Below are 11,860 nucleotides of genomic sequence, written 5' to 3' on the forward strand. Positions count from 1 at the left end.
TGATATGATCACAGCAATGTAAACAAGTACAAGCAGAAGAATGAATGAAAAGAATTACCCTCAGGTGGTAACAATGGTGGTCTACGGGCTATGGATTATGAATAATTCTGTTTTTTCCTTGTTTTCTGTACTCTCCAAATTTTTTTACAATAAATGCTTATTTATGATATAATGAAAATGATTAAGACATTTTTATATTAGATATACTTTTTCTACATATTTTATATATAATGTTATAAAAAGGTTTATCAAATACATTAAAACATTAAGTACTATAGCACGGCAAATAGGAATTAAGTACTGCTGACTTTTAGTTTTGGTTTTGTCAGTGGCTACTCTATGTCTACCACTCCCAAGAATAACATGAAGACAAAATAATTCAGTATTCCAAGGAAAAAACCTTTCAATTACTTCATATCTTGAAAGTTATTTCTTAAACATTGTTTAAGAAATGCTAGAGCCACAAACACATTTAAATTTAAATGAATTTCTAACACTAAATAAATCAAGAAAAAAAATGAAAAAAAAATCCAAGAGATCATAAGTACCACATTCTAGAAGGGAAAATTTAGTATATGATTTTTATTTCTCAACTAGGTAAAATTGTCAATATAAAATCCAAGTTTTTTTCTATAGAAAATTCAGGTTTTAATCTATGCAACATTTATTTCAATACTGCACTCTTAGTTTCAGCATATTTCTTCAAGCTGCACTTGAAATCTCCTAAGTTATTTAGACCATTATCAAAGTAGCAGTTTAGAACCAATACAAAAGCTAGATTGTTTCTTAGTGTATTTGGTAGAGATGTCCAGTCCAAACACAATACAGTTGGGTCTCTATATCAGTGGGTTCTGCACCTGCAGATTCAACCAACTTCAGATCAAAAATATCTGAAAAAACTGGGTCTGGGGCTTGGAGTATAGCTCGCTGGTAAAACACTAGCTTGGCATGCACAAAGCCCTGCCTGGGTTTGATTCCCAGAATCACGAAACAAAAATTTTGTCTATATTGAATAAGTACAGATTTTTTTTCTTATCATTACTCCCTTTATTCCCTAAACAATAGAGTATAACAACTTTACATTGTATTAGGTATTATAAGTAATATAGAAATGATTTTAAGTATAGAGGAGGATTTGTGTAGGTTATTGCAAGTACTATGCCATTTAATATAGGACTTGAGCATCCTATTTTGTATACTGAAATCTCATTTGTGGTGTCAGCTATGCATACATGAAGAAATTCAATAAGCTTCCCTCCTAGATCTTCAGTAAAATCATGAAGAAGGAAAGTGAAAATGGAAAGCACAGAAGCAATCCATTAGATATTATCTTTCAAGATGGGATTAACTTCTTGGGCCAAAAAACAAAACAAAAAATAGTTATGTTTATCCAAAAGTATTAAAAATTTTCTAGTATATTCACTAAAGATTTCTAAGTAAAAGAATAGAAATTTGAACATACTAATATCAGTACATATAAGAGCTAGTCTGCCAACTTTTTAAGTGAACCTATATTTTGTCTATTAGTAATCACCATATGTTATTTTAAAAATTATCCATAGTCAGCTATTTCTTCATCTGAGGGTGTGATGGTCATGGACATGTGTCACCTCCATCTTCTGTTGGGAGCAGCATAGTCAATTAACAACTCTATCTGCCACCCTCTATATCCATTGCTGTGATTGTACTGATCCTTGCCAATGAGAGTGCTCAGGTGGGGACTCCTCTACTAGGGAACTCCACTGGCCTGGCCAGGCTCTCCTAGAATTTGCTATAGTCTCAGGCTCTCCTAACCTAATTTTTCTTCCTTCTCTTTTCCTTTCATAAATGTCAGACCAGAATTGTGATATAAAGGTTTTCCTTGCCTTCTCACCTGTTCCTCCCTTCCAGGAAATTTCTCACACATCTAACCCATCTGCATCCTGGAGCAACTAAACTGACATAAGGATCTATGTCAAACTGAGATATATCTTGAGACCCTACAAGCTGCCTTTTTGTATTTTCTGAAAATCTGAGTAATCGTCTGAAATGAATCATTCCTATACTCTAAAAATTCATCAAAATGTTCTTGGTAGCACCACTACATTTAATGCTGAAATTTAAAGAATTATGTTTTAAAAGTTATAATTTACTGAGTATTTATTATGTGCCAAGTACTTTAGAAGCATTATTTCATCACACTCTTACAAAACATTTCTGAAGTGGCTTTTATGATGTGTACTCTGTAGAGAAGAGAAATGAGATTTAGGTTGGCCCAAAGGCACATAAATAAAACAAGTCAAACTGGAAATTAGACCAGATCTGCCTCACCCTAGCGCCTATGCTCTTACTCACTATGCCATATCAGAGTAATCATTGTATACAATATTTCTGGTCACTCTCTGCCCTATTGAATAGAAGTATTTTCCTGTTTATTACTACTTCAAATATTAAAACGTATACTTAAGCAGTAACTTTCAGACTATCTCTCACTTCTTGATCTTAGCCTCTTGATCCATAAAACAAGACTAGTGACTTAACAATAAAGTCCTTTTAGCTCTGGAAAAAATGTTCTACTTTTATAATTTAAAAAGGAGCACTTAGCTTTATAAAGTCTTTCTAAATTAATTGTTCTTGAAAGAAACATCTTTTTAGAAAAAATATTAAGCTTTAAACAATGAAAAAGTTGAACAAGTTTGACACAGATTTGAGAACTCTTCAAATATTGACAATTGGTTTTATTATGACATTCAATCAGTTTCTAGCTCCAGGGGTTAAATTATTACCATTACTTAATGCTGAGTGAATGTATACTACTATGAAAGAATTACAGGTCTATAATTGCCTGCTCTAAATTTAACAAACTTAGGACTCTTTACTATGACCTATAAGGCCCTATAGATAAGGCCAACCTTTATGGCCTTGTTTCCTATCACTTATCCATTGTTAATTATTTTCTAGCTACATGGTTTTGCTATTTCTTGATTGTCCCAAACTTGTTCTCACCCCGGGCACTTTGTATGGCTTGCTCCATTGTACTGAGTGGTTTCTCCTCAGATGTCACCTCCTCAAAGAGACCTGACTGATGATCATCCTCTCTTAAGGGACATCGTCACTCCTCACACAGCTTTATTCTCCTTATAGCAGTCATCACTGCTGAAAGTCATTTATCTGTTGTTTATCATCTTTTCTTCTCACTAGAATATAAACCCCAAAGGTCAGGAATCTTAAAAATATTGTTCACTCTCTGCTTCCCCAATGCTGGATACTGCAAGTATTTACTGGATGAATATATAAAATGAATGAACAAGTATTCACGTTGACTTTTAAAAATTCATATGGAAATGATATATTTCAGTTAATGCAAATACTTGCTAGATTTATCATTCTTGGTCTTTTCCTCTAAATTTGGCTTTGGAAATATGCAAAATACTATACTACAAATCAACAAGCAAATTCATACACATATAAATATTTATCTTTGCCTTACCTGTCATATTGCAAGTCCTCTGGTTACTTTCAAAATGATACTGTCGTCGTGCTTGGGCAATGTATTCTGCCGCCTCCCTTTCTTGTATTTCTCTTATTTTCTTCTGTCCATATTTCCCCAGGATATATACTCCTAAAAATAAGTTAGTATGCAATTAGAGTATTAAAAATCCCAAACACTATTTTTAACTTGCTTTATTCAATTATAAGGTTTATATTATGGAAAACCTAAAACTTATAAGCTCTAGAAAACCCTATATTAAAAACTGGTATACAACTAAACTAAAGATAAGGAGAAAGAGATTAATGTTTAAGGGCCAATGACAGAGGAAATGATGGGCACATAAGAAAAAGAAAGGAATTAAATCTAGAAAGTCTGGCAATGACTTTAATAGTTAACTGGAGACACTGTAAATGTCCAGTAATAGGGTATTATTTAAATAAATCATGGCCTATCCACACAATAGAATTTCATGTAGCTATTAAAAACCACATTGCTGAATAGTTAATGACTCAAGGAAATATCCATGTTTTATGATGTTAGATGATAAAATAAGATCTTAGAACTTTTATTTTTTTCATCTCTCACAGAAAAAGATGAGTTTTAATTTCTAGCCTATAATAAAGTGATCATTGCTGACTGATGGGATAACAAGTGATTTTTCCCTCCATTTGCTTTCCATTTTCCATATTTTCTTCAAAGAACATATAATATTTATAAAAATTTTTAAGATAAATTTTTAAAAAGGAAGAGTAAAAGAAAGGTAGGTAGCCAGGCATACTAAAAAATAATACATGCATCCATGTGTTTGAAAAATTTCTGAAAAAGAGAGAATGAAGCTTGAACCATCTAAAACCTAGTAACTTAAACATAAAAGGGAAATATTTTTACAGTATAAAAATATAGGTGGTATCATGTGTTCTGCAATTAAATATATTTCAGCATAGACAGTATAATATAAATGTGTATACGCTGATCTATACCCAAGGTGGTTAGTTGTCCCAGTAGAGAATGTGAACACACCAGTGTTTAGTTAGTATATGATCAAAAGACACATTCTAAAGCTTAAGTGCTTCAGTTAACTTTTATCTATGATCAGAAACAGATAATTTGTTAATTAGTACACTGATTATCAGAATTGGATTTTAATAGATTAAATTAGTGGTGTTCAAGATACTGGACCATCTAAAGCATTTTAGTAATATTCATATGAATGTGAATACATGAATCTAGCAAGTCCTACCACCTTAGGAATGACTTAGCCTGGGATCATGAGCATTCAGAGGATTCTTCTTAGTGAACATGTGTCAAATGAGTTAACTAGATGACCAGCTGGCTTCTGTAGCTAGAATTTGTTGTATTTGTTTCAAGTAAATCTTTTGTACATGTTTTGTCATAGCACTAAAGAAGTATAGAATTCAATGAGCTTATAGAATAGGTTGTGTTGCTTTTTCATCTTTGTTTGCTAATACTTTTTTTTATATGTGTCAGAACTTGGCTTCATTGTAACCAAACAGAGAGGCTGTATGAGAGTAACTAATCCTCATTTACCTCCAATTGTCTGTGGCCTACAATATCTACTAAAATGAATGTAAGAACTGTGCATGACCTAAATAATTGGGTTTGTATGTTTGTCACAAGTGAGGAGGAGACAGCCCTGTAGGAACTGCAAAGTAAATCTGTATTCTATAACTAATACAGATGTTATAGATGAGCTGATAAGATGTAATATATTCTTTAAAATAGTTCAGTAAGACTATGTGCTATGATAATTAGAAATATAGTATGATTGTTGTTGCTACATTTGTATATACATATAAATGTATTGCAGTCATGCTTAAGGAACAAATACAAGTTCACCTAAGGAGCTTCATGGCTACCTTTCTTGTAAGCAATCCTAAATAAACTGATAGTGTCACAATACCAACAGAATGAACAAACTTACTTATATTTCACAAAGTAATACCTTGACAAGCAACTCTGATACAACTAGTTCCGCATGAAATGCTTGTTATCTTATTCTCATAACAGACTACTAAAAGTAATGTGCAAAATGGTTCAAGTTATATTGTAAAATGAAACACTGAGGTAGGAATTTTTCTGGAATAATGGTAATTTAATTGTTATGCATGTTTTCCTGGGGAGAAGCTACACATCTTTCATCAGATTCTCAAGAAATCTGATAAAAAATTAGGAATCACTATATTTTATAAATGTCTAGCTACAGCTAAAAAAAAGAAAATAAATTGTTATGGGCTAAATTGTGTTAATTCTCTTCCTCCAACAAATTGAGAGTCTAGTATCTTAGAATATGACCTTGTTTGGAGATCTGGTCTTTATAATCAATTATCTCTGTAAAGAATTGAGATATATCTTTATATCTCAATTAATTGAGATATATCTTTATATCTCAATTATAAAATGAGGTTTTAGGTAGGTTGTAAACCAACATAACTGGTATCCTTTTAGGAAGAAAAAATTTGGACACAGATTTGGACATGTGGATAGGGAAGACAATGTGAAACTCAGAAAAGATGGCAACCATGCTGATACAAATTAAAACCCCAGTTAACCTCATCACATGTCACTCCATGAATGTTGAAGATGGAAGGAATACCTTGCCTGTAGTATACTGTCACTTCTGGACTGAAAAGCTGGGGGAGGAAATTTACTTTGCATATATCAAAAAAACTTAAAGCCAGTATGTCAAGTTCAATTGTTGACCTCAGCAGATGAAGTGAGCTGATAGTATTAATTCAGATTTAAGAAAATATCTGAATCTTGGTCTGTGTAGATTTATAATCTACATACTATATTAATTAAATCAGATAGCTTTTACAGTACCACATGTGTACATAGGCACCCTCCCATCCCCTTCTGCATCCATTAGTTACTGAACTTTCTGAACTGGCATTGTAACATAACAACAATGTTTTGTTGCACCAATTTTATAAACTTTTACAGTGCAATACGTGTTATTTTTCTGAGGCAAACCAAAGGTATATTTCTCAAGGTACTTGCTGCTTTCTTTAGCAGCATTTGATGGCAGATCTTTTATATACATTTGTAATAGATAAAAATAGGCCAGACTGCAAATTCTTTTTAAAATCTTAAACCATGTACCAAGTTTTTGGTTGAAATTGTGTAGGATAAGTTAAACTTAAATTGCATTCTATTAACCAATGTGAGTGTATTTCTGTAAGCATAGTTATGTTGAAATAAAGTTTTAAAAAGCAAAAAAAAAAAAAAAAGAAAAGAAAAGATGGTAACCTACAAGCTAGGAGAGAGGCCTGGTACAGATCCTTTATAGCACATAGAAGGAACAAACTCTGCCAACACCTTTATCTTGGACTCCTAATCTTCAAAACTGTTAAAAGAATATTTTTTGTCACTTAAGCTGCTTAGTTTGTGGTATTTTGCCTTGACAGCACTCATAAACTAATACATGGAAAAATAGGCTAAAATTCTAAACTCATTATTTTTGTTTAGTTAGCACTAAAGTTCCTATACAAGGTCTAGTTTACCCTGGCTCTCATAACCATATTCATAAATTTTGCCATATTTGTCTCCCTTGTAAAATAAGAATGAGGAAAGAAAACTCATTACGTAAAACATGCAGCTCTGGCCTCTGTATATACTTGAATAGCAGCTTGAATTTGGGCCTAGAAGATAGGACATCTTGATGGTTCTGGTGCCAACTAGTTATGTGACTTTAAAGCAGTCCCTTTTTCTCTCAGAATCTAAACTTCTTCATAAAATGACAGATTGGGATTATATGAGCTTTAATGTTTCTTCTGTAGCTATAACTTGATTTATGAATAATGGAAACATTGATTAAACACCTCAAAAAATAAATGTAAAATGTAAGTTTACCTTTCAGAACATTTCTGGTAAAGCAAAATATCTTTAAGTTGTTTTAAAATCATCTTTTAGTCTTCTCTTTCAGGATAAAAATTCCTAAAATGCAACTATTTTGCCAGGTTAAACATTTCAATAACAGTTTGAAAAGTAATATATTAATATTGTTCTCAATCTAACAGATCCCCAAATCCTTCTTAGAAATAATTTTCTTTTCTTTACCATTACATGTTTAGAACATGAATTAGTGCTCTTGACTGAGTCATAAATAGCTTATTAGTTTTTTTTCTTTTGTTAAACTCTTACTGGTGCACACTGGGAACTCTATAAATATTTGCTGAATGAATTAAGGAATTCTTGAACTGTACTTCAGACCTAAAGGATCAAAATTTGTAGAATGGAGTCTTATTTTTATTATTCCCTTAAGTAATTTTTTTCCATAATAAAGTCTTAGAAGCACCCATACACAGGATATTATCCATATTATTTAGAAGAGGGTAATAAGGAAGGTCTTCTTTAATCTAGTTTTATTTATGACCTAGTGACTTCTCCAAATCAACCTTTACCACTCCTCACTGCTTAGCTATAGTGAAATATACTTTGACTTGTAAAAATCAGAGTTTCTGAATCTCTTGTATACCTCCTTTATCTTCTCTGCCTTTGACTCTTTTGCTAGCTTTAGAACTTAAGTGGAACTTCTGTGAAGTTTGCCAGACAAATTCATGCTTCTCTCTCCTCTGCTTCCATAGTACCATAATATTATCATTGTGCTACTTTTATTTCTATTTATGCTTTCCAGATTGTATCATGATTTCCTCAAAGTCAAGAATTGTGTATTATTTCTTTGTTTTCCTAGAGTCCAGTAAAAAATAATGAATAATGAACCCAGTAATGAAAGTAGGCATTTATTGTCATTAAAATGCTTGTTGAATGAATGAATGAATAAAAATCTGAAGAGTTCAGAAATGACAAAGTTTAAGACATAAACCATTAGTCAATGTTCTGTGATTTTCTAAAAATCAGCAAGCCAATATATACGAATCTGATTGCTTTCTGTTCTGCAATACCTTCTCTAGTGCATTGATTCTTCATGGCTTGGGCACCCCTGGGCGCTTTGAGGCTCTTTCAGGGAATCTGTAAGGTCATAACTATTTTTGCAATAGTATTAAAATGTTATTTGCAATTTACATTATCAATCTCTCATGAGTGTACAGAGGAAGATCCTAAGAGCTACATGATGTACGGTATCACAACTGATTGAATGCAGAATAAGATATGAGAATCCAGTTCTCTTCAGTTAAGCCACTCATTTTAGAGACTTGCAAAATTTAAACAATGCCATTTTTTCCAGTAAGTGTTGTTAATGTTAACATGCAATGGTTTAATATTTTAAATGAATTAATAAAAAATTTTAAAATTTCTTGGTTTTAATTTCAAATATTACAAATAGTAGGTATAACATTTAGAAAGCTCTTTAGGCTCCTTAATTTTTAAGAATTATGTAAAGGAGACTTCAGACCAAAAAGTTTGAGAACTACTACTTTATAGTCTTTTCACACTGGTCAAATTGTACAAATTCGTCTGAAGTAATTACCCATCCAAAATTCAGGGAAATAGAAATTCCCACATAAGCAGCCTTGCAACTCAAAATTTGATTTGAGTTTTTTTCCACTAGTAAATGGTCAGACTTCTTTGAGAGTGCATGTAGATACCTTACGCAGCTTTCAAGCTTGTCAAAATGTGCCACTTGGGGGCTGGGACTGTCCATCAGTGACAAGAATGCTTGCCTTATACGTGTGAGGCACTGGGTTCAATTCTCAGCACCACATAAAAATAAATAAATAAATAAAGGCATTGTGTCCATCTAAAACTAAAAAAATAAAAAAAATAATGTGTCACTTCTTTCATGAAGTCCTTCCTGATTTTTACAACTACATATGCTGTCTGCTAGGTTGATTTGTACAGTGTTTTCTCACCCTTTATGGATTTGTAATTTTAGTATTTTTATGCATGGTTTTCCTTCCTATTAGACCATAAAGTCCATGAAGACTGAGTGGTACTGTGTGGAAAGAGAATGATCATTGGGATCTAACATACTAGCCAGGTTCCCTGTTACTAACTCTGAGACCCTAGGCAAGCTTTTTAAATTCTCTGAGCTCTGGTTCCTACATTTCTGAATGGGATGACAATAACTACCCTATTGTCATCCCTACTGAATAGAAAGAACATAGTATAGTGTTCAATATACAATTGGTACCCAGTAAATACTAGCTATTACTATTTAAATCTGTAAATCTGTATCTCCAATCATATTACCTTTGGCACTGCAAGCACTTGATAAATATTTCTTAAATTAATTGAAATTTAACATGCTATTAGACTTTCCCTTGAAACAGAAAAAAATATGAGGCTCAAACAAACAAATTCGAGCTGTGGTCATCTCTTTTCTTTTTTTCAGACTGACTTTCTTTGCTGTACGACAGTAGAAACAGAACATCAGTTCTATTATTCTGAACCTGTTAAAACAACTCCTCTTTAGTCTGATATTTTAATCTGTAATTATAAAGCTCTCCATAGATTTTAGAAACCCTATAACTATCTTTTTTTGTTATCCCAGGATTGAACTCAGGGGTGCTTAAACACTTTATAGCCTCCCATCCCTCTTTTTATTTATTTATTTTTTTATTTTGAGACTGGGTCTCACTAAGTGCTTAGGGCCTCACTAAATTACTGAGGTTGGCTTTGAGATTGTGATTCTTCTTCCCCAGCATGCCAAGCTGCTGGGATTACAGACATGCACCACCATTCCTGGCTTCTATAACTATCTTTTAAGAACAGTCTTTGTTTCCCCTGTGATTATTTCTGATCTACCATTAGGTTGTTCTATAAGCCTGAAGGGGTATGCTATTCCTTCTGAAACTGCTAAAGGGAAAATTTGCCTTCCTTCAGAAGCAGCATATATTGTACTGACATATATTCCATTACAAATATATCTTTAGCTTTTATAAATAGAATGGTCTCTGTAGTCTCAGTGTAGCTTAAACATACTTTAAGATGTTTAAAGTATCAGAAGAGGCTGAAGATATCAGAAGATACTTTTTATTTATAAAGGATGTCTTAACGGTGATCAAAGTTTGTATATGCTTATTATCAATTTGTGCTAGACCTGAGACATGGAAAACATAATCCTTGCCTGATCAAAAAACCCTATCTCAAACCACAAAGAATCATCATATCTGAATTACTGATATAATGGTATTATTAATTTCAAATTGTTTGGGCATAATAGAATACAATCAAAAAGTAAGACAATAGCAACCAAGTTCTTTGGGAAACGTCTGTCCTTGATGTTTAAGTACTTATGTAACCTAAACATGTAGTTGGTGATAAAAAAATTCTCAAACCCTCAAGTTCAAAAACATTCTCTTAAAGTTCCTAAATTTCCTTTTTGTATAATTCAAAATAATAATTTTTATTGTCTCCTTCAAATTCCTGAATGCTATGACATGAATGTCATATGATGAAAAAAGGGTCTCAAGATTTTTAAGTAAAATCTGTTTCTAAATCTCTTTTCAGCCAGTGATTTCAGTTGTGTTACCTAGATGTGCACTGATCCCAACCTTCACAATCCTGAGAAGATTGCACAACATCCTAATCCTAAGCATTTTGTTGCCGCATAATTTTATCTAAAATGGCAGAACCAGAGCTGAAATATTGATTTGCTTTTCTTTATCTAGTACATATCTTCCTTCAGTACAACGTGCTATTTTTTTAAAAGTCAAGTTATCTTTGAACACCACCCAAAGTACAGACTTCAGATAACTCCCTTAGAATGTTATGAAACTCCAATAAAGGGTGAAAGCCAAAGTACTGAGAGTGCCAAAAAGAAATGAAGGCTATCACAAGAAAGCAACAAAGAGAATTAGAAAGAATGCCTGGGGGGAAAAAAAAAAAACTTAATTGTGGTACATTCTCCAAGTTCCGTGGGGGAGGGGTAGGGGGTGGAAAGAGAAGCAGAGTGAGGGGCAGTGACAGGGCAAAGGATGTAGAAACTGGAGAGATGGAAAGAACCCTGGAGGTTTGCCACGCCGCTCCACATCCGTAGCCTCCACATATCCTGGCCTCTCCCTGTTTGGGAAGAAAGCCACCTCTCTCCCACCTCTTTCTCCCAGTGCCCCTTTCCAAGCACGCTGTCACCCACCTCCAAGAACTGTGCCCAGGAAAATGCATTTCTTTTTGTGACGTTTCAAAAAATTCCACATAGATCTCAGCATCTTCAGGCGCTGGGGGTGCGGGCTTCTTGGGGTGCGGGACAGGTTCACCAGGAAACCGTTTCTTTGTCACCTGGGCCGGAAGACCCGGCAGGATCGCCGTCGTCCCTCTCGGTGCTCTCCAGAAATCACAAACACGACTTTCCGCAGAGGCTGTCACCAGAGCGGGAAGGGGGCGTGGACTACAGAGCAGCTGCGCTTTCTGTCGCTGCCGCCGCGCCGCCGTCGCCGCTCACTGGTCCGGAGCTCCCAGGTCCGTCGG

The 11,860-nt window shown here is 33.7% G+C and overlaps 1 protein-coding gene across 1 annotated transcript in view; it reads right to left on the bottom strand.

The window, feature by feature from the left end:
• Pex3 (peroxisomal biogenesis factor 3) overlaps positions 1 to 11,840 on the bottom strand; it is a 36,895-nt gene extending 25,055 nt beyond the window's left edge. The window contains exons 1-2 of the mRNA XM_005334851.4: positions 11,529 to 11,840; positions 3,470 to 3,601 (exon numbers count right to left, since the gene is read on the bottom strand). Coding sequence (XP_005334908.1) covers positions 3,470 to 3,601; positions 11,529 to 11,601 — 205 coding nt within the window. The 5' untranslated portion in view covers positions 11,602 to 11,840. The remainder of the gene's footprint in view (positions 1 to 3,469; positions 3,602 to 11,528) is intronic.
• Positions 11,841 to 11,860: the final 20 nt, after the last annotated feature.

Source organism: Ictidomys tridecemlineatus, chromosome 8 (assembly GCF_052094955.1).
Source record: "Ictidomys tridecemlineatus isolate mIctTri1 chromosome 8, mIctTri1.hap1, whole genome shotgun sequence".
Classification (NCBI taxonomy): Eukaryota; Metazoa; Chordata; class Mammalia; order Rodentia; family Sciuridae; genus Ictidomys; species Ictidomys tridecemlineatus.